General features: G+C 37.3%; 2 protein-coding genes across 4 annotated transcripts in view; both read right to left on the bottom strand.

Annotated features, from left to right (window-relative positions):
- The window catches only part of LOC132201041 (protein amalgam), a 119,266-nt gene extending 99,349 nt beyond the window's left edge, over positions 1-19,917 (bottom strand). The window contains exons 1-2 of one of the 2 annotated variants that reach the window (XM_059626907.1): positions 19,782-19,917; positions 19,319-19,577 (exon numbers count right to left, since the gene is read on the bottom strand). Coding sequence is in view for 1 of the 2 variants with exons in the window: in XM_059626906.1 (XP_059482889.1) it covers positions 10,309-10,369 (61 nt within the window). In the remaining variant the exon portion in view is untranslated. Of the gene's footprint in view, positions 1-10,308; positions 10,503-19,318; positions 19,578-19,781 lie in introns of those variants that run through there. The other variant, XM_059626906.1, reaches the window with a different exon arrangement.
- Positions 19,918-20,767: 850 nt separating this feature from the next.
- Positions 20,768-23,359, bottom strand: LOC132200285 (poly [ADP-ribose] polymerase-like). Of its 2 annotated transcripts, none has more exons than XM_059625640.1 (11): positions 23,007-23,359; positions 22,661-22,823; positions 22,395-22,597; positions 22,138-22,343; positions 21,909-22,068; positions 21,770-21,852; positions 21,588-21,713; positions 21,429-21,530; positions 21,223-21,371; positions 21,003-21,163; positions 20,768-20,947 (listed from the first exon to the last, which is right to left on the bottom strand). In XM_059625640.1, exons 1-11 carry the CDS (start codon positions 23,112-23,114, stop codon positions 20,885-20,887), a joined length of 1,524 nt encoding a protein of 507 aa, XP_059481623.1. In that variant the 5' UTR covers positions 23,115-23,359; the 3' UTR covers positions 20,768-20,884. The 2 variants fall into 2 exon arrangements, with proteins under 2 accessions (XP_059481623.1, XP_059481622.1); XM_059625639.1 differs by having other exon boundaries at positions 22,655-22,823; positions 23,007-23,350.
- Positions 23,360-23,749: the final 390 nt, after the last annotated feature.

Raw genomic sequence — 23,749 nt, 5'->3', positions numbered from 1 at the left:
CCCTCTTTATCGAGAAGCAGCCAAACTGCCTTGGCGAAGAATTTATGAAGCGTCCTCCGTTCACCCACCCGCAGCGGACCGGAGTGTTTTTTCATTCAATTTGGGACTTGTCTCTTTATTATTATTAATTCGCATCGCCGGCAGCACTGCTGGATTTCGTCCTATGTGCGCGTGATCGACGCAAGTGCTTGGCGCATTTCAATAAATAAAAGATTGCCGTCGGCGTAATGAACGCATATTTTTTGCAGGTCATTTGTCGTGTGCCAACGCTTCGATTTTTTATCCTCGGAAATGTGTGTCGTGCCGTTTTTTGTTCCGCACACTGTTGGGGAAGGAATAATTTATTAACCATTAGGGAGTTCGTGCGTTTGGTTGTATGTTTGGACTGTATTTTGCGCGAGATTGCAAAGATTTATACATTTTGGAGAATTGTTTATTTCGCTCGAGTACAAAAAGTGTTTTTCAAAAGAGAGGGAGCGACAGCAAAGCACTTTTTTGTTGCACTGTGAACACGTTAATTTATTAATTTCCTCAGCGAGAAGCGGAATTTGTTTGAAGTTTGCAAATGCCTGCGACAAACGGCAGAACTACTCTGTTCTTGCAAAGCGTTCCCAAAAGGGTTTCCCTTGACTTGAATTTATTGAGGCATGCATATTTTGCCCTTTGAGGAAATCTTGGATGAAATCGAGCGTAATTTGAAAAGGGATGGGTCTGCAAGTATGAAACAGAGTTGCATATTTATTTAAACAAATCAAAACTTTCTTGATTAAAGGGATGATTAAAAAAGCGCAAAAAAAATATTGTTATATACCAACAACAATAAATATTCAATAATTCAATGAAAAAAATTTGGACAGATAAACATCAATAATAAAATATACAATATAAAGTAAATTTTGAAGCTTTGAACTGTTGTTACATTTATGTTAGCATAATGGCAAATATTTAAAATATTTAATTTAATTGGAATTAATTATTTGCAATTTCATTTTTATGGCAAATATGCTATGTTCAAATGAGCAATTATTCTTTTCAAAACTTTACAACTTAAAAATAATGCAAATTTGAATTTTCTTGAAAGAACTAATTATTGTAATTTGAATGTAAATATTATTAGGCAACCTACATGCACGAAAGCTCGACAGGTTGCATAACTTCAAAACAAGAGTGAGCCGTAGGCGACGTCTTTCTTTCCCCGCGCCAACAGTCACGTTTTCACGAAGCTTTCTTCACAGAATGGCAAGAAAAAACTGTTAATTAAAAAGTGAGTGTAATTCAATTAAGCTGCGAGATGTGCTAACGAACGCAACAACGCCGCTCTCTTATTACCACTCAGGCCAGTTCCCAGGCTCCAACCAAAATATAGCATCATCCGCCACTTCAGCCTTAGCGTCATTATGTATATTTATGCTCCGTGGCACCAAAGGACTAAATAAAACGGCGAACTACTTTTCGCCTTCATTGGATGAGTAGATGTGGATTTACTGCAACAGAAAATGTTTCTAATCTAGTCTGCACCGCCTTGGCAATAAACATGGCGAAAGTAGCTGATGTTTGCGGAGCAAATTGCGGCTTTTTGTTTCTTCGGTCGGTCAGCGGCCAGCTGGACCTGCGAATGCGAAAGTGGAGCTGGAGGAAAGAGACTTGCCTCTTGGGCTGTTTGCAAGGGATGGATATTTCTCTCTGCTTTTTGTGCGTGTCTGCTATAGCTCGCTTTTACGGCAAAAGGACTTTGTGAACTGGACAGCAAAACCAACCGCCCCTTTAAGCAGTCTAGCGGGATATTGTTTGTCGTCGGTCGCTGAGCAAAAAGTTCGAAAGCTGCTCTTTTATTATTTCTCAGCGCTGATGGTTTCCAATTTGCGCGAATTGCGAAATGCATTTTCTCCTTTTGTACATACGAGAGCAGGAAAATCCTTGAGTGCAGCTTATAACATGGTTAGTTTTTGCTTGCCTCCGGCTATGAACGCTTTTACAAAGCGTTAATGCAAACTCAAAGTAGCAGCTGTAGATGGAAATGGCAAATTTAAATAGTTTCATTAGAACAAATTACCCCTCGAGCTTTACTTTCTATAGGAAACTGACAAAGATAAAGTACTTTTTACATTTTATCGATTATTGGGTTAAAATTTATGTCCTTGACAAGTAACAATTTAAATTAATTTTATAAAATTATTACTTAATGTATTATTTCCGTAAATTTCAAACTTCATTAAAATTTTGTCACGACTAATTTAAACAAATAGTTTATTCTGATAGGAATTTTCAACTTTCTTAATTTCTATATATTCTTTACTGCTGGGAAATATTGAACAATATAATACAACTTTGAAAGTCAACAGAGAGAAAGAAACTTTGTCCTTACAGCAGATTCAATATTACAGCTCCGAAAGTTCTGTGAGTCGGTTCGGCGCACAGTCTAATTAACGCGCAGCAAAAAACAATACCGGCCCGGCGGTAAAACTCTCCTCTGTCTCATGGTGGTGGGCAGGCCAATTAGGTGGTTTTATTTGCTCAAGAAGTGGCATCGACGTGCGGCGGCGTCATTACGTGGCTGATGACAGGCCGACCGGGTGGATTTCAAATATTTGCCATGCGGCGGACGCTCGTGCGCCGCAACCAGGCATGCATTAGCCGCAGAGATTACACGGGCGGCCGCAACTCGGGGGCGCGCACCTTCTGAGGCTTATCTGGTCATTGAAACTCTCCGCGGCGGGACTTAATTAGCAAGTTTGACCGTTGTATTAAAGATGAGAGTCGGGGTCAGGCTTTGCTTGGGCGAAACCCAAAGAGCTTCTTGTCCAACTTTCGCGCCGGTATTTGCGAATGTGCCGAGCAAGGGGTGTAACGAGAGCCTTATGATAATAATCGTGACCATTAAAGTTCCGGAGTGGAATATTCATGGTGGCCTCCCTTTCACAAAAGAATTAAGCTCTTGGCCCGCTCACTCCCACGAGTTTCACGGAACTTAATTTTGAACGAAATTTCCATCTTCAATTTTATGCTGAAGTTTCAACAATACATGCATTTCAATTTGCCCAAGTAAAAAATATTTTACCCAAAATTTTAACGAAATAAATTTATTATTGGTGATTTATTAAAAAATGCTTCTAATATTATAATTTAATTTAACTGTTTTTAAATTTTAATGTAATAGTTTTAGGTTAAAAATTTTTATTTACCTAGATTAAATAATATCTAGTAAATAATAGACAATTATTTTTCACTCATTAAAAAAATTTATTTATTCATTTATTTGTAAAATAAGTTAATTTATGAAAAAATTAATATGTTTTAATTTCAAACAAACAATTATATAATTGTCTTGGGCTTATATGAGATTATCTAAATTTAAGTGAAATTAAATTTCTTGGCAATTGTTGATTTTTCACATTAATGGAAAAATTTGCAAATTAGTAGTACATCATAATGATTTATAAAATTATTCTCATAAAGACTAATGATATTGATTGGAAAATATGAACATGTGCTACGCTATAGTATGACAAATAATAAACAATAATAAAAATTGCATAAAAAATTAATTATTCTAGCTGATATAGACAAAGTCGCAAACAATCTTTGCGAAATAAATTTTGAACTGTACGAAGTCACATTTTCCCTATTTTTTCATAACAGTTTGAAAGTATTATAAGTTTCACCTGAAATGATTATAGCATATCCGCCCATGCCTGCCGCGCACATGAGCTCCACTCTGCCGGCTAACTTTTTTAAATAGTTTAATTTTGTGCACATGCATGCTTGCTGCTGGTGTAACCCGTTTGGCACAGCACACGCATATAATAAATTCCTTGGCTGCGCGCGACGTGCTTTATCAAATGCATATTATAATACGTCTCTATATCACACGACGCGAGAGCACACATGCAAGAGAGAGAGAGCAGAGCAGCCGGGAAAGAGAAGTGTGTTATGATTTAATTTCCCAACTTGCAGCGCCAGCTCGAAAAAATAAATTCAGTCACTTTTTATCCAAACGCGCTGCAAAACGGCCTCTGCCCCTCTTTTTATCAGAGGCTGCCTTTTTTTATTTGGGCTCGAGAAAGCAACGGCGTTTATTTATTTCCATTAAAACGCCGGAAAAAGTAAATGTTTGGCTTTATTTGCCTTTGAGCAGAAAAGTTGAGCAGAAAAGAACGAGCCTGCAGAGAGTCTTGTTGCTGCCGCGGAGCAAAACAAACTTTGGCTGCCCGAGAGTTGCACGCCAGAATTCTAAGCAATCAAAAGTGTCAAAAGTTTTCTTTCTGTGTAGGAGAGACAAGAATTACACGCGACACTTTCCAGAAGGTCAAGCTTGCCTGAAACAAAATGCTGCGGCATATCAAAAAAATGAATTTTCGTCCTAAATTTGTTCCGCTGCCAGAGCAGTCGTGCAGGCAACAATAAAATTCCCAAATAGAACAGGAAAAGGGCCATTGAAAAGTTGGAGGCATTCAAATACGCGCCATTTCCAATCAGAAAATGCGCCCCGAAATTAAGAGGCACGGCGCACACAAATGCAGCCATTCAAAAGTTGCGCAGACAAAAGTACGATAGTCTCGTCTTGCTACATTAAAACTTTTGGACATTATATTGGAAGGCAATCTTTTAATATTGGCGCTCGCAGATAGGGCCATTCCGTTTTACGTACTCGGCACATAAGAAGGGTTGCGGCCCTGCTGGCTCTTCTCGGCACAAAAGATGAGAGAGAAAGAGGAAAAAGCGACAGCGCCCGTGGAGAGAGATTTCATAACAATGGACTCTATACTTGTTCCTGATGAAAGTTAATGCTCTTAGAAATCGGATTTGGATGTATAATGCGATTAGAGTCTATCACTAAAATAAGAAGGCTATCTATTCTGGAAGGGTTCTTTCCGCAAGTAGAGAGAAAAGTAGCGATTCCGAGACGAACACTCAGACGACGGGAGTTAATAAATTCAAAATATAAAGCGCGCGGCGGACCGAGTCATTTCCATAAATTAGCGGCGTCGGTGCTGCCGTGCGGAGCGAAAAGATCCATTTCCAGCAGGGTGTCTCTGCGCGCCTTAATCCAATAACTCTCGACGGATTTGGCTTCTTGAGCACTTTTCACATTTTCTGGGAAAATTTTCAAGCCCTTTCTACGACCTACGTGAAGTTTATGGCCTGCCCAGATACTTTGCCATTCAAATCAACGACCTCCTCTTACGACCTTAATTTGTGACTTTCCTACTTAAAAAATGGAACAAATCCCTATGCCGAACTTTTAGTTTAGTTGGCATCATTGTGCACATTTTGGCATCAGGAGGCGTTGAAATCAATTTTGGATTCTACTTTAATGTTGAGGTAACGTAAACAACGAAATTTTGAGTAAATATCTAAGTATGAACCAACTTAAGATAATCGTGCTCAGCATATTGCATTTTAAAATAATCAAAAAAGAATAAATAAAATTAATATTAAATAAAACTAATTTTTATAATACTCTGCTTTTTTAGATTTATTTATAAATAAATGGGAATTATTATTCCACAAATGAAGACTGTGAATACTTAAATGCAACTCCGACTTATAAATAAATAAAATCTATAGTATAGATTCATCAGAGTTACAAACACGAATTCAAAGATGGAAAATCCTCTCTGATAAATTAACCTTTTCCGGTGACCCAATGAATTCAAGGAACTCCCATCGCGGTGAATAATTTATGCCCTTTTGAGCCTTAATTAAAAGAGAGGGAGAAAGGTGAGCGAGCGAGAGTTTGCACTATTTCGACTCCTAATTGGATTGGGGTGGCTGCACCTCAGCATAATTAAAATCAATTTGTTACTCGCCCGCTGCCACGGCTGCTTTGAAGGGCGATAAAATACACATACCGATTTTCAACACGTTTGCTTCTCTCTGTATATATTGCTGTGCGGCGCGTGCATTTTTTTAATAAAAAGCCATAAATCTGGTATAGAGGTGACGTCGCGCAGAGGCAGCCTGCAGACGAAATTAATCTGCGGGGGTAAAGCGCCGCATTTTTCTTTTGTGCGCCAACAGCCAGTGACGACGAGGGTTGAGCCACGCATTTCATTTTTTTTTTCATACATCCCCATCAGTCTCAGCTGCGCCCTCTGATAGTCAATTTGCGTTTTATTATTACAACATTATTAACCATGGAATGCGCATCGTGCGTAAAAAATTGCCAGCGCCGATTTTCAACATTGCATTATTAAGATTCTTCACGTCGGGGGTGAATACCAATCGAATCGGATATACATTGAAATTGAAAAAAAAAATACTAAGCGTTTGCGTTTTATTATTATGATTACGTGATGAAGATCGATGGGGGAGGGTATTTTTCGATTAGAGAGAATTTTCCGCTAGCATGATGGATCCCGCGAGTGAATTTTGACGCAGGCTCTGATTGAAGAATGAAGGAAGGAGACTTAAAATTTAATAACATTCGTGCTGCTGGGGTACAAAATGAGATGGGCTTGTAAACAGCACCACTCATACCATCTCTTTTTGTGTTTTTTCCAGAGAAATTAGGAAAGGTTTGTATATAAATAAAAATTAATAAAGCTAGAGTTTTTGCAGGAACCACTTTTATATTATTCACTTTTTAATATAATTATATCCAGATAAAGAAAGTCTTTTTGAAGCTTTCAAATTGTGTGCTTTTGTCATTGAGTCGATCCATGTGCGCAATAAAAATTCCATTATAAGAAAGAAAAACATTTATTTGCATTGCACATGCCTCATTTCCACGCCCCAATCACCCTATGATATCGAGACTTTTTTTGTGTTCAGAGTCGGGAGTGCATAATAAAAAGACGAGGCAGCAACAAAGTGATATTTCGAGCCTCCCTCTTGCGGTGATTTATCGGAGGCTTTGTCTGCGCCAGACCCTTCTCTCATATACAAGCCGATGCTGAAATGACGCTTGCATGTGTTTGTTCTCTTATCAATTGAACGAAAGTGTAAAAAGAGAAGTAACAATCGCGTGCACTTGCTCGCAAGAGAATATCGCAGTCATTTTTCACCAAGAGCAAGACAACGAGATGAGATAACAAAACAACAGCATCCTTGTTTTAGCCACCCCCTTTTTGTATTAATATCGGGAAGGAATCGAATGAAGCCCCATCAGCAGTTTAAAGAGGCGTGAACAGCCTCACTATATTATGTCGTGTAGCACACACAGAGATGCTTATCTGCTGAATAAAAACCCCTATGATGGATACAATTCATACAAAAGGACGAGTTTCTCCGCGTGGATAATTCAATTATTCATTTGCGGGCGGAGGTGGAAGGCTCGCAGCAATTTCCATACTGCTGGAGGAGAGAAGCGAGACCTTGAGCTGATCTCATTAACAGAGGAATCGAGTATACGGGCCTATCTATTCAGTTGCATTATTCATCTTTTTGTCACGTCTACTCAAATTACGCAATTAAACTTTTTCCGAGGGGATGATTTTGAACAATAAAACTGAGGATTTATGAGGGAGATTGTCTTGGTCAAATTTTTTTGTCTCGTAATTCTCCATCAATGGGGCTACTTATGATTGTGGTGATGACGACACAATTAAGTAAATGCGTCATATTAAACCAATTTATTTCTTCAACAAGAAACAATTTTTAAATATTTTCCATTTTCTAGAAAGCTCTTTGCCCTTTTCTGTGGCTTGTCCAACGATTAAAGCCGACTAGAGAGTTTATGATTAAATTTCTATGGAAGCGGAGCAAAACTATTTGCCGGCCCAAATTTCCCTCTCTGCTGTGTTGCAAGAGATGAGCGTTCACTCTGATATAATACTTGTTATTACTGATATAATGCTCTCCGGCTGCTGGTCTACTTCTCCATTAACAATGTAAAGAGCTGGTCGACCGCGCGAGCCGAGAGCTCTTAATTGAAAATAATGAATATGGACGCAAAGACAAAACCATATATTTCTCCAGCTGCCGCCTGCACTCGCGCGCGCAATATTAGCAAACGCGAACGGCTCTCGGTGCGCCCACGCGATAAATGGCCCACATTTGAACAGCTTTCCGGACTCCCATGCCAAAATGGACTCCGACGGCAAAACGGCTGAAGCAAGTTTTTGATGGACCTGTTCAACTTATACAAGTTGTTTTTAGTGTAAACATTTTCCGCTAAATTATATAATTGCATCTCATCCAGTCATTAAAATTCACCAAAAATAAACCAAACTTTTGCTGGCGAAATTTGAATAATTTCTAATTCTCTATTCCAGAAGTTGGAGGCTCTTGAGAAAGAATTAAGCAAATGTAAAGAAACACAAATTCTGCTGGAATTAAGGCGAATGCAATTTATGCTTGAGCTTTTTCTCACGATCAAGAAACCTGTGCATAAACCCACGAGAAGAGGTGAGTTCCAATTTCCTCTTTCCCACTTGGGCGTTAAAACATTTAAATATTCATTTTCAAGGAGGAAAAGCGTGCGCGGTGGCTTTTGCGTCAGTGGCTCGTAATATTATAAACTTCCATTTTCCGTTCTAATTTCATTCCATTTTCGACTCGAGTTTATTTAACGCCCGCACGTTGTTATATCAGATATATTTTAAAAGCATTTATACCAGACCTCTGCGGCTGAAAGTTTGGAAATATTTGTATGGAAACGGAAAGTGAGAGACGTGGTGCGGCAACGCGTCCCAAAATCTCGTTCACCCTTGTAATGATAATGAATGTGATTTACATTGGAGTAGAGAGAAAACAGCAGCAGTGCTGACTTTTCTCTTTTCACTCTCGGTGCCGTGTAAAATTGAGAGGTAGAAAAGGAAATAATAATGCACAGAGAGCGAAACATACGCGTGCGGAACAAACGGAAAGTCAAATCTGGCGACGCGCGCGAGCTGCTTTAATATTGAAAAGGCTTTGAGTTTCACAGGGGGAAAGACGTGGAGCAATTTTGAGCAGAAGCATAAATTTGATACAGAAATACAATAGGAACAAAATTTTCTTTATATTTACCTTCTGCATTCCTTGTCTTATATGCAAGTTAAAATGAAAAAAAGTTCTAAAAATAAAAAAAATGAGAAATTTATTAAACTTCTGTGTGTTTATTATTTATACAAAAAATTAATGACTGCAAGCTTTAAAAAACAGAAGGCATTATATCTCGTGAGAAACGAAATATGTTTGTTTTTTGAGAAAATTATCGGCCTTATAAGAAGGCGGCGGAAGTTAAGAAAAATGAATGTTCGTCGTCACAGAAGACACAGTGCGCTCATTAAAAATCACTTAGATATGCACCGTTTTTTTTATAAAGGCCAAAAATGCCATCGTCGTCTCGCCTATCTGCATGAGAATGACCTCTCAACTTTATATATTCTCGGTCGGTCGGCCGGTTGGGAGCAACAAAAATCCAATTGCAGCGCGGTTAACCCCAACTCGCGCAAAAAATTAATTTGCCTCGCAGCGCTCCGAGTTTTGGATTTTTTCGCTCTGAATGGCAGTTTGGGAAATTGCCCCTGGGAGTCTAGCGGTGCGTCCATCATTTTTCAACGGCTCGCCCGCGCACATTTTGCTGGGTTATCACTTGTGACTGGGACACGACGGTTTTAAAGGGCGAAAGGGTTATTTACTGGCCCCGATGTTCATGTTTGTGCTGTGGACGGCAAAAATGAAGCCACGAATGTATTTTGCAACGTGAGGAAACTTAATTTTCCCTCTATGTGACCGCATTATGTTTGTTTTCGTTAATAATAATTTTTATAAAAAAAACCTTTTTCAAGTTATCTATGTTTATCTTGCATTCTTCAGCCAGAAGGTTATTGAAGCGAATTTGATAGTCGTTAAAATTTATCAAGATTATCAAAAGGTTGAAAAGGAAACTATGATGAAAAATAAAACATTGAAAAGAATGATTTAATTGATTTCAAATTTTTTTCAGGAAATAAATTTTAAGCACGTAATTATTTTTCAATAATATTACATATTAAAATCCGCTACTTGATTACCAGATTTCAAGTTGCTTATTTTTTCAAACTATGGAGATCAAAGCTTGATATCTTTTTCTAAAAAAATCTTAAGCTCAGTGTTGCAGAAATGTTACATAATTTACATTAAAGCTTAAAAATCAATCAACTTTTGATTATTCTTTTCTTGAAGTTTGTAAATTATTTTGGAATCGCATCTGATTTAAGAGCTACAATGCAGTTGACAATTAATTGCTTTTTTTTTAATTTTACGTGGAAGATAAAAATCAGATAATTTAAAAATTTGACAATAATAACTATTAAATGATTAAATTGGTACAAAATTTTTTAAAATTTATCAATTAAATAACTTGCAAATTAAATTTAAAAAATTTCTGGATGGACATACCATGAATGAAGAGCGGGCATGCGATGAGCACAAGCAGGCCCACCAAATTTCGGCCGTCCATGGCGATTTTTCTTACACGCCCTTTACTCAAAAGGTAAAAAAACTGGATTTTTGCACAATAAAAATCGAGTCCGACACTGTTTAGCGATCGCTGCAGCTTCCAAGGGTCGAGCGGCGACGTGAGTGCCTCGGAGGCGAAGGAGCGACTGGCGCTGGATCTAGGGAAGTTCCGGTATATGACGGTAACTTTTTAACCGGTATATTTATCACGGTTACCGGTAACTTACCGGATTTTTACCGGTTACGGTATATCGGATATACCGGTATATTTTTCAGATACCGTAAAACGGTTTTTAAAAATTTTTCGGCGAGCGAAGCGAGCCGCAAAATTTTCGGTACTTATAAATGGGCGAGCGAAGCGAGCCGCAAAACTTTTCGGTATTTATAAATCGGCGAGCGAAGCGAGCCGCAAAATTTTTCGGTATTTATAAATCGGCGAGCGAAGCGAGCCGCAAAATTTTTCGGTATTTATAAATCGGCGAGCGAAGCGAGCCGCAAAATTTTTCGGTATTTATTAATCGGCGAGCGAAGCGAGCCGCAAAATTTTTCGGTATTTATAAATCGGCGAGCGAAGCGAGCCGCAAAATTTTTGTCAGATCGATATAATTATATCGGCGAGCAAAGCGAGCCGAAAATTTTTGCTATATATAGTCTGTGCAGTACTCACTGCGCTCTTATAATTGATATATATGCATATATTATATATCAATTATACCATCAACATTTCACGTATATACTGATGTATACATAAAATTGATTTGACACAAGCAGAGTGCATATACAGGGTGGGTGTGATTTTTTAATACGCATATTTGAGCGATGTTTTGAGAATAAATAAAATTAAAGAGAAAAACTTGCCTTTGTTATATAATTATGTTTTTTTTTTGTTTTTTTTTTGTTTGTTTTTTTTTATAAAGATACTATTTTATTTTATCACATCAATGTAATAATAAACGTGTGTAAGTAACCAGAATCGGGCATATTCAAAAGCGATGGCCAATATGGGTATTCACACGCGATATTTCGCTCCTCCGGCTTTTAGAAACATAAGTTTATTTGTATTTTAAAGATGAAAATTTAATATATTATACTGTTGTGAAAAAACAATGAAACGAATAACCAAAAGGATAATAATCAAATCAAAAGATAATCCAAATTTTCTCCCTTTTGTATGAAATCATGATTTCAATATTATGGTGAGTTTGAAATTATTTAAAATAATAAAAAAGAGAATATTCAGTATTATTGTATATTGACAGGGTGTGAGGTTTGTAAGATAAACGAATTCTCTTTTCTTTTTGCAAATATGTTCATGCTCTGTTCTAGAGAATTACTCAGGATTTTTTTTTAAAATTATTTAATTCAACATGGGATATTGAGATCTAGCTCTATTAATAAATTCATCTCAATATCCCATTGAAATCAAAAAAGAAACTTTGTTTGTAATACATATTATCTTTCATGCATTTGATATTATTTATTGCGACTATTTAAGGTGAAAATAAAATTGTTTCATGGGTTCCAGCTTAAATAAATTTTGCCCCACATATTGAGCTCACAACTTAACAATTAAATGATAAAATATAATGACGAGACGCCGGCATTGCAGTAGTCTAATTTGTGACTCATGGTTTCTTTTGTAACGTAACTATTTGAGGAGGAAACAGATATAAAGGAATTAAAAAATTTTGCTGTCTAGTCTCGTTTAGAGTAAAAGGAATTGCGTGTGTCATTAGCAGCAACCGGCTGGTACGGCTTTCTCAAGTAGGCAAGATTAAAATATAAGTATTTAACATATAATACAAGTTAACTTTATATAATTTAATGATAATTTCAATTATTTCGATGAATGAAAAAAATTAGAATTAGAATTAAGACTCAATTTTAAGGTATGGACAATTGGACATGCAGATTTCATTGTAAGATAAAAAATCTATCCCTCGATTGCTCTCGATATTCACTTTTTTTGGTTTAGCTCCTGCAATCGAGTTACAAATTATTTTAAAAATAAGGAGGAAATAATACTTTATTAAGTTTTTATATAATTTAAAAAATCCAAAACAATTTCTTTTAATGCAAAAAATATTTTCGTTTCTTTCTGGCACAGAAAACAATTTTTCTTTACCGTTTGCTCCATCAAGAACAAAAAACTATACATTTTCAATAATTGAATATAAATAATTTACTTCAAAAAACCTTTCTTCGCCTTAAAAGAAACAATTTATGTTAAAATTTACGTGAAATCAAATGAAAAACTCATAGTTTCAAAACGTCTTGCAGATAATGCAGATATGATACACCCAAGGCCAACAGAACCAACCTTGACCTTTGACTTACTATTTTTTTTATCAGTGGCAAAGTTGGAGAACTCGACAAAGCGAGTTCAACTATATACCCATATTTTTCTACGACCAACAGTAACTTGTAACCTGATGAGTAACCAAGGAGAATTGTAATTTTATGTTTTGTTTTTTCAAAACGTCCCGTAAAATCCACAATTCTGAATTATTTGATGAAAATTTAGTTACGTTCCCTTATAGAAGAAATAAATATTATATAATTTGAAATTATCAGATCTGTATTATAAATTTTGAGCGCGGTGTGTGATTTCGATAAAATCTAAAAGAAAATCTCCAATAAAGGCAATAAAGCCCCTGTAAAGTAGGCAATTTTGAGAAATTCATGTTATCCTTAGGTAATTTATCTCTAGAAATCAGCCTGCTAATTTGTATCTACATCGGATGGCCTGTGCCCTACTTACGTAGGAAGAAAAATAAATGCGTAGCGAAAAATTTTTATTTTTTGGAAACGGTAACTTACGGTAACCGTCGGAAAAAATCGGTATCGGTAAGTTACCGGTAACTTACCGTACCGAAAAAAATCAAAGAAACCGATAATCAATACCGGTATATTCCTAAATACCGCGGTATACGGTTACCGGTATGTTTTGGTCGGTGGAACACTCCTAGCTGGATCACGCTGGCTCGGCCGAGAGCGGCGCAAAACGCGCAGGCGACCCCTCCTGAGCGAGATGCCGAACCAAAGCCTCTCCTTGGATGCTCGCCGTGAGGATCTGTGCGCCAGGTGAGCTCGTGATAAATGGCCGAAGAATTCATGAAAGGCGATGCCGGTTATTTATAATTTGGCCGGATTAATCTTTTTTGCTCACTTTGTCTTTCGCGCACGGCTGGATACTTAATTTTTCTTCGGTGGACAGATTTTTATTGGGATTATATACTGGCTAGGCGTGGAAAGGAGCCTGCGTCACTGTATTTGTCCGATGTGATGAGTTCGTCATATTTATTTTTTCATTGTGTGCAGCGCTGACGTGGGGACTAATGTGTTCTCAGGAAGGTTGAAATTTGGAAATATTTGCAGGTTTCCTTATGCGCAAGTGGGTAAATTATAAAAATTAATTTTACTTCAACGATATTTATACTCATTAATATTTCGATTTCTTTACCTATTTAAATATAATTGAAAATTGAAATTTTTACATTGTTAACAATTCTATATTTTGATGAACATATTTTTTCAAGTGAATGATGGAAATAGAGCTTGGATAAAAAACAATATAAAAAAAATACATCATTCTCTGTTTAATAAAATAGTAACATAATACTAAGAAAAAAATTTATTATTTGAATAAATAATTACATAGTTATTCATTAATAAATGTATATTAAATTTTCAAATCATTAAAAAAACTAACATCAGACTTTGAAATTATAATATATTTACAAAAACCTTGTATACCTTGTCCTGTTTGTTTGTGTTCCTAAAATGCACATAAATGAATATTATAACTAACCCAGCTTGTGTACCATGCTAATTTTCGATTTACTTCGATGAAATTTTTTTAACAATGTAATTGGATTATTTCAATTTATTGCAGAAAAAGAAAATAAATGTCATTTTATTTAATACGTACTGTATAATGAATCACGCTTCAAAATTTTGATTTTATTTGAAAGTAAAGACTGAAAAATTATGTGTTTATATTTAAAATATTTTAATTAAAGCAAAGGCGACTATGAATTAAAAATTATGGTTCTGCGTGAGTCACGTCGAATATCTTTGTCGGTGAGTTAAACACAGACTAAATTTCAATTCTAATAAAACGAATTACAGCTGCGCGTGCATTCGCCTCCTTTTCATTCTAATCTACGATCGTTTAATTTTCCTGCAGTCCCCTGTTTAGCATGTAGATTGAAAATACAACATGAAAAAGCAGCAAGAGCCAGACGGTGCTGATTTTATTCCGTCGGTCGAAGGTACCGAGGGTCAGTCGGTAATTGGATTGGAAATTAGAAAACGATCGCCAAGGCACCCTTCGCCTGAGGGCGGTGCATTTATGTCTCTCCTTAGGTGGAATTTCTCACCTGGGAAGACTCACGCAGGTTGCATCTCTTCTCTGCGGTCACTTTTGTGATTTATCTCCGGTTTGAGCGGCAATTTTCGATTCTGACCGCTCGGCTGGTGATTTATTGCTGGGGTGACCGGTGATTTTATGATAATTGCTGAGCGTGGCCGATATGAGCGCATTATACTTTCGGCCAAACTCAGCGGTCTGCACCATTTATTGCCCTCCTCGGGCCAACCGCCGGTGTAATTGTCCCTTGGCCGTGCTTTGTTGTTTTGCCTGTCCAGTGGCCATTATGCGCGCAGCTTCATTTTTCCCTTCCAGAAGGGAAATTTAATGCTGATTATTAATTCCAGAGATTATTTTCATAAACGCTTGTCGCGTCATTTGGTGGAGGCAGTTTGATTTATTTTTGACAAGGAGGAAAACTTGGAGTTGATTAAATTTGCTCGTGAGCAGGAAAAACTCCGACAAAATTATTATTCAAAGTCACAATGTGAACAATGCGGAATGCTATTTCGGTAGAAATTTTAATATCCAAATATCCTAAGTTGATTCTATATATAAAAAAAGTAATAAAGAAAATTAATTTTCAATTTAATATCGCAATTTTTACATAAAAATGTAAAATGTATTAATGGTGGCACCAGTTGGTAGAGATTGACGTACACACGATGCAAATAATAAATGGAAACTCAACCTGCGCTACTCAAATGGATAGTTTCTTTTGTTATTTATAATAGCCAGTTATATGAAGGGTTGCGATAAAATAGTAATTTTTTTATTATTATTTTCTTTCTTAGAATCAGTGTAATGAAAAGGAATTGTTTCTTAATTTAACTTCATTCTTCAAAGAATTTCTTTAACTTCTGAATCATTTATTTAAGGTGTGTAAATATGTATTTTGATGAAGGGTAAGAACATGCACAAAAACGCTTTGAAAAATGTAATAATCAATAGATTTAATGTCTATTTATAGAAGTGTTATTTTTTATTTTTTTATTCAGAATTAATACCTCAAATAAATTTCTGGCTCCAACTCAAAATATTACTTGTCAATTGAAAATCTTACTAATTTAAAAACAGCTTAAGATTGATCTGATTGGTGTCAAACAAATAAAATTCCTTGCGAACAAAAGTGTGATTGATGCAATCCAATTAGGCATTTTAGCATTAAAAGCCTCGCGTGCCACGCAATTTCAGCACAATCAGCTTTGTGTGCGTCTATACATGTCCATTCTAGAGGGAGAAAAATCGCAGGAGCGACGGAGTGCCATCCATTTATTTGCTCTCGGGCTGGTGGGGAGAGCGGCAGTCGATGGCCGAAATTAGTTATTGTCGTGCCGGACAGAAAGGGTTGAGATTGATTGGCGGTGTCGCCGTCGAGCGAAGCCCACCTGAGGCTTTTTGCGCGCGCCATTCAATTACAAATGTTTGCAGAACAGATCGTCCTCCATCATCGCCAACCGTCCCACTAAAAACTGGCTGTTACTCACCCCCTTAAAACTCTCAGCACACATGCATATAACCGCCCCCATCTGCAAATATATTCGCACTTTTTTCGCACGGGCTGTTGAAATAAAATGGCAACGAGCTTCTGCTGGAGGAATTTAATCCCATCAATCATTCTTGCTCGTTTTAAATATTTCTTTCTTACGTCTACGGTGATTATGAATTAATTTAATGAAAACATTCTCGCTCATTCTCGTGCCACGCGTAATTAAATTCGAATTTAAGATTTCGGCCACGATTCGTTAACGATTGCGATGGTAGAACCGAATCTACCACCCCGGTACCTTGCAGCACAAAACACCAAAAACACATTAGGAGCTTTGGCTGCGTCAACTTTTTTCCCGGGGGCTGACATCAAAAGTGTTTGTCACCCCGGGTTTAGTCCATATATGCGATCGTGCGAACAGACAAGGTTCAATTGAAAATTCAATTGCAGGCTGGCACGGCATAACGCAATTACACCTGGCAAACATCAAAGATTTCCCTGCAGGGCCTATGCTTAAGAATACGCAGCAGTAAAATGACCTGCCACAGAGTGAATTGAATTTGCAAAACTATGAATGACAATGTGGATATAGATTTTAATGATGTATTATTCATGTTACTGTAGATGTTTTTTATACTTTAATTGTTTATTAATTTATTATGTTCTGTATACACATATACGATACCTGTTTGCATATTTTTTTGATGTTCAAACGTCTGGCAATATTTGCATGTCTCTTAATTTTTTGAGATTCTTTAGAGCTCAAAATCCACTTTTCTAGTTTCTTATCAACAATTTTACAACGGGATAAAAAGACACAATTGTCACGACTAGCGAGTTTCCAAGGCATTAAATTTAAATTACGCATCAAACGTCAAATAATATAGAATCATTCTGAACGTTCAAAAATATAATAGAAAATATAAAATAAGAAGAAATTCATAAAACTTTTCTTGAAAATTCATATATTTGATAATTAAACGTTTAAATTTATCTTAAAATCATATCATATTTACATAATTTATACATACAAATAAAAGTTTTTCACTCAAAATTTACTCAATTAATAATTTAGCAAACTTGCCTAATTTACAGATGGGCAACCATCTCAATAATTATAGTTTTGCCCAGTTTTGCCTTTACTTTGAGCTATATCAGTTCAAAGCCAAAGCCTTCTGTGCAAACTGGATGCACCGCCAAGTGGGAAGATTTGCTTCCGTTTTCACGGAGAATATTCTAACCCCAGAGCAATTTGTCCTCCTTGATGTGGCGGAGCGGCCGGCGCAAGAATAAATCCCGGGGCCAAGTAAGTCATTCCGATTTTCTGCCCTGATGGTCATCTGGGCGTAAGTTGATTAAGGGCGGATTACCTTGGTCAATTTCAGCCCTGAGTAATCAAAGCGCGTGGCCTCTCGACCGCCCCGAGTCCAGTGGCTCAAAAGGCATATTAAACACACACGTTTTGCCGCCGCACCCTCTCTCTCCAGCCAGTCGCCTCCGTAATAGCGCAAAACTTAATTTGATGTTATCATTAATTTCGGCCCGGCAAAAATCCACGAGAGCGGCCCTTTTTCTCCGTCTCCTCTCATTGAGTTTTGTAAATGAACCCATTTCTCTCTTCTCTCTGTTGGCAAAGGAGGAAAAAGTACCACTGCTGCCTGCCGCCTTGTAAATTGGAAATTATATCAACAACTATCTCGCTGCTTTTTCTCCGCCCGCCCGCCCTCTTTTTCCTTTCTGGCTTCTCCGTCTCAAAACTGACGACTTTTCCATCCGGAAACATTTTTAATAAAAAGTGGCGGCGACGAAAAAAAAATCCAGGCCAAACTCACACGCTTGCCTTTTCCACTCTGCTTGTTTTGCTAAATTAGAAAAAGATTATCTGCAGTGATTAAGGGTTATAAATTTTGTCTTTTCATTGCCTTGCTGACCCAAAAAGGAATTAAATTGCATCTAAAAACTTTCTGTCGTTTTAATACTGCGGCAGGAGGTTTGAAGTCTCCTTGCGTGCATCGCGCACACACTTTATGCGGTAGAAATTTCCTAATAAGTGACCTGTCGTCACTCATAAATATTCAGGGGCAAAAATTGGACGGTGCGTGAGTGTGTCTCTTCTGTTTATCTTCTCACTTCGATCTTCCGTTTGCGCAAAGGGTCGTCGACGCGACACGGCAGCCGAATTTCCTCTTTCGAGAGAAGACGACGCGCTAGTTCGAGTGGAAGCGGCCCCCGGAGTTAAATATTACTGATTTCATTATGTCAACAAAATAAATTATCCGCGTCTAGATCTCTCTCTTTTTCTATTTTGAACTGTTTGGGCATTAATAATGCAGCCGTTGAAGTCGGCTCACGTTTCAATTTTCTCCAAACGCCAGAAGCAGCGTGTTAAAACTTCTTCTCATAGCGGATCGATGTGGAAAAAAATGCTTGGTGTTAAAACGAGAAGCGGCTCCTGCTTAACAAGCAGCCGAGTGACAAATAAATAATGACAGCTGCGTTTCTTGGGATTATATAGACAACCTTAAATTATATTCATAACTCTCGGTGTTTGAAAAATGTGCCGGCAAAAAAATTGTGATCTTAATCCTGAGCTGAGAATTTTTCCTTTCCCCCATTTTTTTCAGAGAGGGAGAAGTATTGACTAGCAAAAAGATATTATGTCAATTAATGCAAATGAATAATAACAATAGAATCAACTGTAATCAATGAATAATGTTGTTTTTCACTAAAAATTCAATGAACGCCTAAAAAAACCATCATAAGGAAATTTGTAATTTAAGTTCAAATATCATGTATTATAATCCTTGACCACGAAATTCTTATGCAAAACAATAGGTAAAATTTCGTTCGTCACAATTGAATTTTGAAATGCATGAATCATATCTTGGGTATAATTTTAGAATTAAAAATCAATGCAAAACAATTTGAACACAGAACTATATGGTCTTCTCTTCTTCTAACGATAAGATATTTAACTCAATTTTTATATCTCTAAAGACTGAAAAAACGCTACAACTGACTATAGTTAAGTTTGTCCAAGACAGCAAAAGAAACAAAATCACACTAACTTCAAATATACATGTACGCACCTGTCGTCGGCTACGAGTCAAATCGTGGCCTAACTGACCAGCCGTCGGTGACCTCTTTCACGGTGGTCGTCGCTTCAGCACTTTCGGCGATGATTTTCGGCCAAAATCATCTACGCATGATGCAAACTCTGGCTGATATTGAGAACATGGTCTTGATTTGGAACTTGTGTCACTGTTCATTAGAAAGGCGGCAACAAGAGATTTAAGGGATGTTTTGCTGCAGTATAACAGCATGTCCGTTTATATTCTTGTACACGAACTGAAAGACAAAATTACATACAATCAATATTATGTCAAATTTAGAAATACATATGCAGAAAATTCTAGCATTCCAATTCAGTCATTTTGTGAATCGAGTTTTTGACATAAAATTCTTTTTAAATATGGACAATTCATACACTATTTTGAAGAGTATGTAGCTCATCAGGAAAATTAGAATTATAATGTGAGTGAATGGACTTACCCCTAATTTAGGGGTTTGAGGATGGGGTGAGCCGTGAACAGTCCGGTCAGCGGACTGAAAAACATCGGAAAGTGTATAATGTTATGTTAAATTTTGGTAAATATACAGCTGCCAGCTGCCGTCAAGAAGGTCTTCTTGGCTGCCGTCCGGCAAGTAGTGGCAACCTAAGAAATTTAACCACAAAAGGCGCCAAAAAGTACAGAACACCTTACCATTGCCCCAACTCCCAACTGACAAAAAGGACTGCAGCCTCAATAAAAAGAAGCTGCACACAAGTACAAAAAATAATTCCTCACCCCTTTAAAAATGCTCAAGACAAGGCCGACCGCCGACTAGTACAGAAATGAATTGGAGCGGCTGAAGAGCGAGCTGCAGATGTCTGAAGAGAGAACAGACTTCGGCTAGAGTCTGAAGTTACTCAAGTCAAGGACATGATGAAAAGGGAGGTTCAACATATATACAAATGAAAGGGAGAGGAACGAGGCCATCATAGCAGAGTACAAAAGCAGATTTGCTCGCAACTGAGCCGACGGCTTGAGGAGCAAGTCCAAGCTGGGAAAGACAGAGAACATCAAGTGCATATCAAGATTTCAATAATTTTGTTTTTCACAGGGCCAGCTCTACCCCAAGTTCAAGGGAGATTCTGTTGGCACCTGGGTGGACCCCCTGAGTGTAGATACTGATCCTCGTCTTGCGGTTGCTATTCAACGAATGAGAGAGCTGGAGCTTGAATTGGCCCAGGCCAAATTAGAACATGTAGAGGCAGCGTGTCAAAATCAGGTAGATCTTTCAACCAACTTTAAATTTTTTCTCAGGATCTGATTGTGAGACATCTAGCCAGCTCCAAGCTAAAGATATTATGTTTCCCTCCGTGTTTACTTGCTAGTTAATGACCAATGACTGAGGGCTATTCAATCACAAATAATATATTCCATTATAACTTTTATTAATAGTGCCATGATAGTTAATTAATAAAAGCAAATAGATTTGCTTCTTTATTAAAATGAATGTTATTTTATTCATAAAAAGCACACTTGCATAATTATCAAATTCCGTATTGGTGCTTTTAGTCAAAAATCTTACTTTTTCAGATGATAGATTTTCTACCAGCAGCCATACCCATAGCCTCCGTAATTTCCAAATCCAAATCTGTGAGGGTCAATATCCTGTAAAGATATAGTTTATTTTTCTGCAAGCCAAAATTAAAAAAAAAATCATTACATAGAGCCATTGGGCAGACATATCAAACTCTTGTAGCAAACGTTTCAAATTCTTTCCCTTTCCAACGTGATCTAGAAACTCAATTCCAACAACAGGGGTGAGGTGCTCCTCGATGTAGTAAAATCGCCTCTTATTGTTTGCTTGAAGCTTCTTGATGCTGTCTAAATAAATAACATTTGAATTATAATAAATTCATTTAATGGAAAAAATATTAACTTACCTTCATTTGTGACCACAGCTTTAGTTTTCCTGTCAAAGAAAGTAACAACTCTTCCGCCAAGCTGCAGAATTTTCTCCTTTGCCTCAGGAACACCAATGACAGCAAACTCCATGCCACTCAATGGGCCCTTCTTGACCACAGGCTTGGGTCTGAGATATTATCGTTAATATAATTATTGATATTTCCAGTTGGCTTTTCATTCATACCTTGGTACAAATTCTGGAGCATCAGCATTAAGAGAGAATGAGCAGGTGGCAGTAGCCTGGTCTGGTTGCTTTTTCTCAGCAATGTCAAAGTTGTAATTTTTCCTAGTTTAATTGTAATTTATCTATAGTAAATCAACTTATTGGATAAACACTTCTTACAAAATTTCAAATTCCTCTTTCAATTTCTCTGGGATTTTGAGCCCTGTACGAGGTGGGTCAGAGCTCTTGTAACCACAAACGATCTCATCTTTCATGTTTTGGCATTCAAACACATCAGATCCATCTCTAAAAATAAATAAAATATTTCAATCACAATATAATTAAATGAGAAAATTTCATACTGCTGGATTAGTCCATCCGAGTTGCACTTTGGGCATTTGTCTGGCACACCATTTTTGGCAGCATTGTTTACCAAATCAAGAAGCTATAGTTATTAAATTAATCATATTTAAACAAACTGAAGCTCTTGAAAATTTATACGTGGTTCCTCCTGGCCTGTTTAGGAACATCTTGGTTGTTATGCTTGAGGATGCTTTCATAGTCCTTCATGTTGAGAGCAGCTAATTGCTCAGTCATCTTTTTAAAGCAAAAAGCTTCTATCTTCTTTATCTTCCAACTTCCAGCACCCTTGGCTCTGTCACTTAAAATGAATATGAACAATTTTATTGTTAATGTACGTTATAATAACAATTAATCACTAATTACTTACAGAGTCATTTCAGGCAAAGAGTTCAACAGCTCTTTTTGGTCTTTAGATTTTAGAGCAAAGAATCCAGGGAGGCCCTCGGCACTGTCCCAAAATTCAAAGAAGTCTCTGTTGTTTGCAAAACACTTTACATGGTACCAGCGAGGAATTCCATTCAAAGCTTTGCCTTTGTTGGATGTGTAATCCATCTTAGCAACTCTCACCACACTCTACAAATATTTGTTTTCTTTTAAATGCACTAAAAAATAAGGATATTCCACCTTCTCAATTTTCTCGTGACAGGAGCAGCAAGTGGACCGATTTGATAGGGAGTAGTCAACCATGAACTTTGATCTTTGCCCAACTTTAACTTTCAATCGTCTTGCCCCTTTTTTGGCTTTTATTGGCTTTTTCTTCGGGCTTTCTTCTTCAGCACTGTCCAAGTCTTCATAATTGTCATCTTCGTCATCTGAGACATCTAGCACTTTATTACAAAAAAAATTATAATAAATAGTGTATTACTTTAAAATATTTCTTTTACCCTCACTTGCGGTCTGCTCAGAAATTTCTGGATCTCCCTGTTGAGCTCCAATATTGGCTCGAATATAGGCCTTGTCGTCAGCTTTCAATGATGAGAATTTGGCGATGTCTGCTGTTTTTCCTGGTTTGTGCCTCTTGAAAAAGCAATCCTTGTGGAACCAGTAGGAAAGCTGAACAAAATGATAAATAAATTAATCAAATTTTTTTTTTCAATATTGTGATATTTATGACATTAAAAAATAAAAATAGCAAAAGAGTGAATGCGGCAAAAAATTCTCTAATGGCATTCTTGTAAAATTACCAAAATTACAACACTACTGGTTGGTATGTATGTAAAATATGTATGTGTTAACCTGGGTGCTAATGCTGAATCTCAACAATCCATGTTCAATGCATTCGCCGCAGCCTCTACACTTCGATCTTCCACTTTTCGCATACTCTGCGGAATAAGGGTGGTCCATTGCGCTATCTCGCCTATCTCCTCTGATAACGCAGAAATATACCCTATAGAGACCTTGCAGAACGTTTGGTGGATTTGGGTTTCAAAAGTCTTTAAGGACGGCTCGGCGTGGTCGCTGGACACACGGAAAAACAAACTAAAGCATCAAAGCAAGTGGCGCTGACTGCTGGTTCCGTATTGCCGTCTGCCGAGAATGCGAGAATGCCGAGTGCGAGTGCAATGTGCATTAGTGCCAGTCTTTGAATTTCAAGTTCAAGTCGCGATCGCGCACGGGCGACGGGCGCATGAGGCTGCAAATTTTATCGCCAAAGTGGTGAAAGTGGTCGCCTTCTTCGACCTTCGACTCGATCACGGATCACGACCAAGACAAGGCAGATGAGCCCCCGCCCCGCGAGCGAGCGAAAGGAGGGGGGGGGGGAGTTCTTTGTTTTTTGTCTCCCTCCTCAGCAGTTCCTTCATCGTTTTCGACTGTTCATGGAATATGTAACGTTTTTAATGTTTGCGTTAATTTAGAGCGTAGAAAATTGAAAATTTCAGATTCGGTAGATAATTAATATTGAATAACACGTCAAAAAATTATTTTAAATTGAAAAAAAAATTGCAGCCAAGTTATTTACATTTGTTGTATTTCTCATA

The sequence above is a fragment of the Neocloeon triangulifer genome, unplaced genomic scaffold (assembly GCF_031216515.1).
Source record: "Neocloeon triangulifer isolate White Clay Creek 2 clone unplaced genomic scaffold, ASM3121651v1 ptg000014l, whole genome shotgun sequence".
NCBI lineage: Eukaryota > Metazoa > Arthropoda > Insecta > Ephemeroptera > Baetidae > Neocloeon > Neocloeon triangulifer.
The sequence above is the reverse complement of the archived record's forward strand: the minus strand, read 5'-3'. Positions and strand labels throughout refer to the sequence as shown.

What these genes read in the sequence shown, in the direction of transcription:
- LOC132200285 (XM_059625639.1), bottom strand. Translation starts at nt 23,114, where the DNA reads ATGGACCACCCTTATTCCGCAGAGTATGCGAAAAGTGGAAGATCGAAG. An exon ending in AGCTGTGGTCACAAATGAAG is followed by an intron (nt 21,164 to 21,222) that starts GTAAGTTAATAT and finishes TTATTTATTTAG; the next exon opens with ACAGCATCAAGAAGCTTCAA. An exon ending in TGTCTGCCCAATGGCTCTAT is followed by an intron (nt 20,948 to 21,002) that starts GTAATGATTTTT and finishes ATATCTTTACAG; the next exon opens with GATATTGACCCTCACAGATT.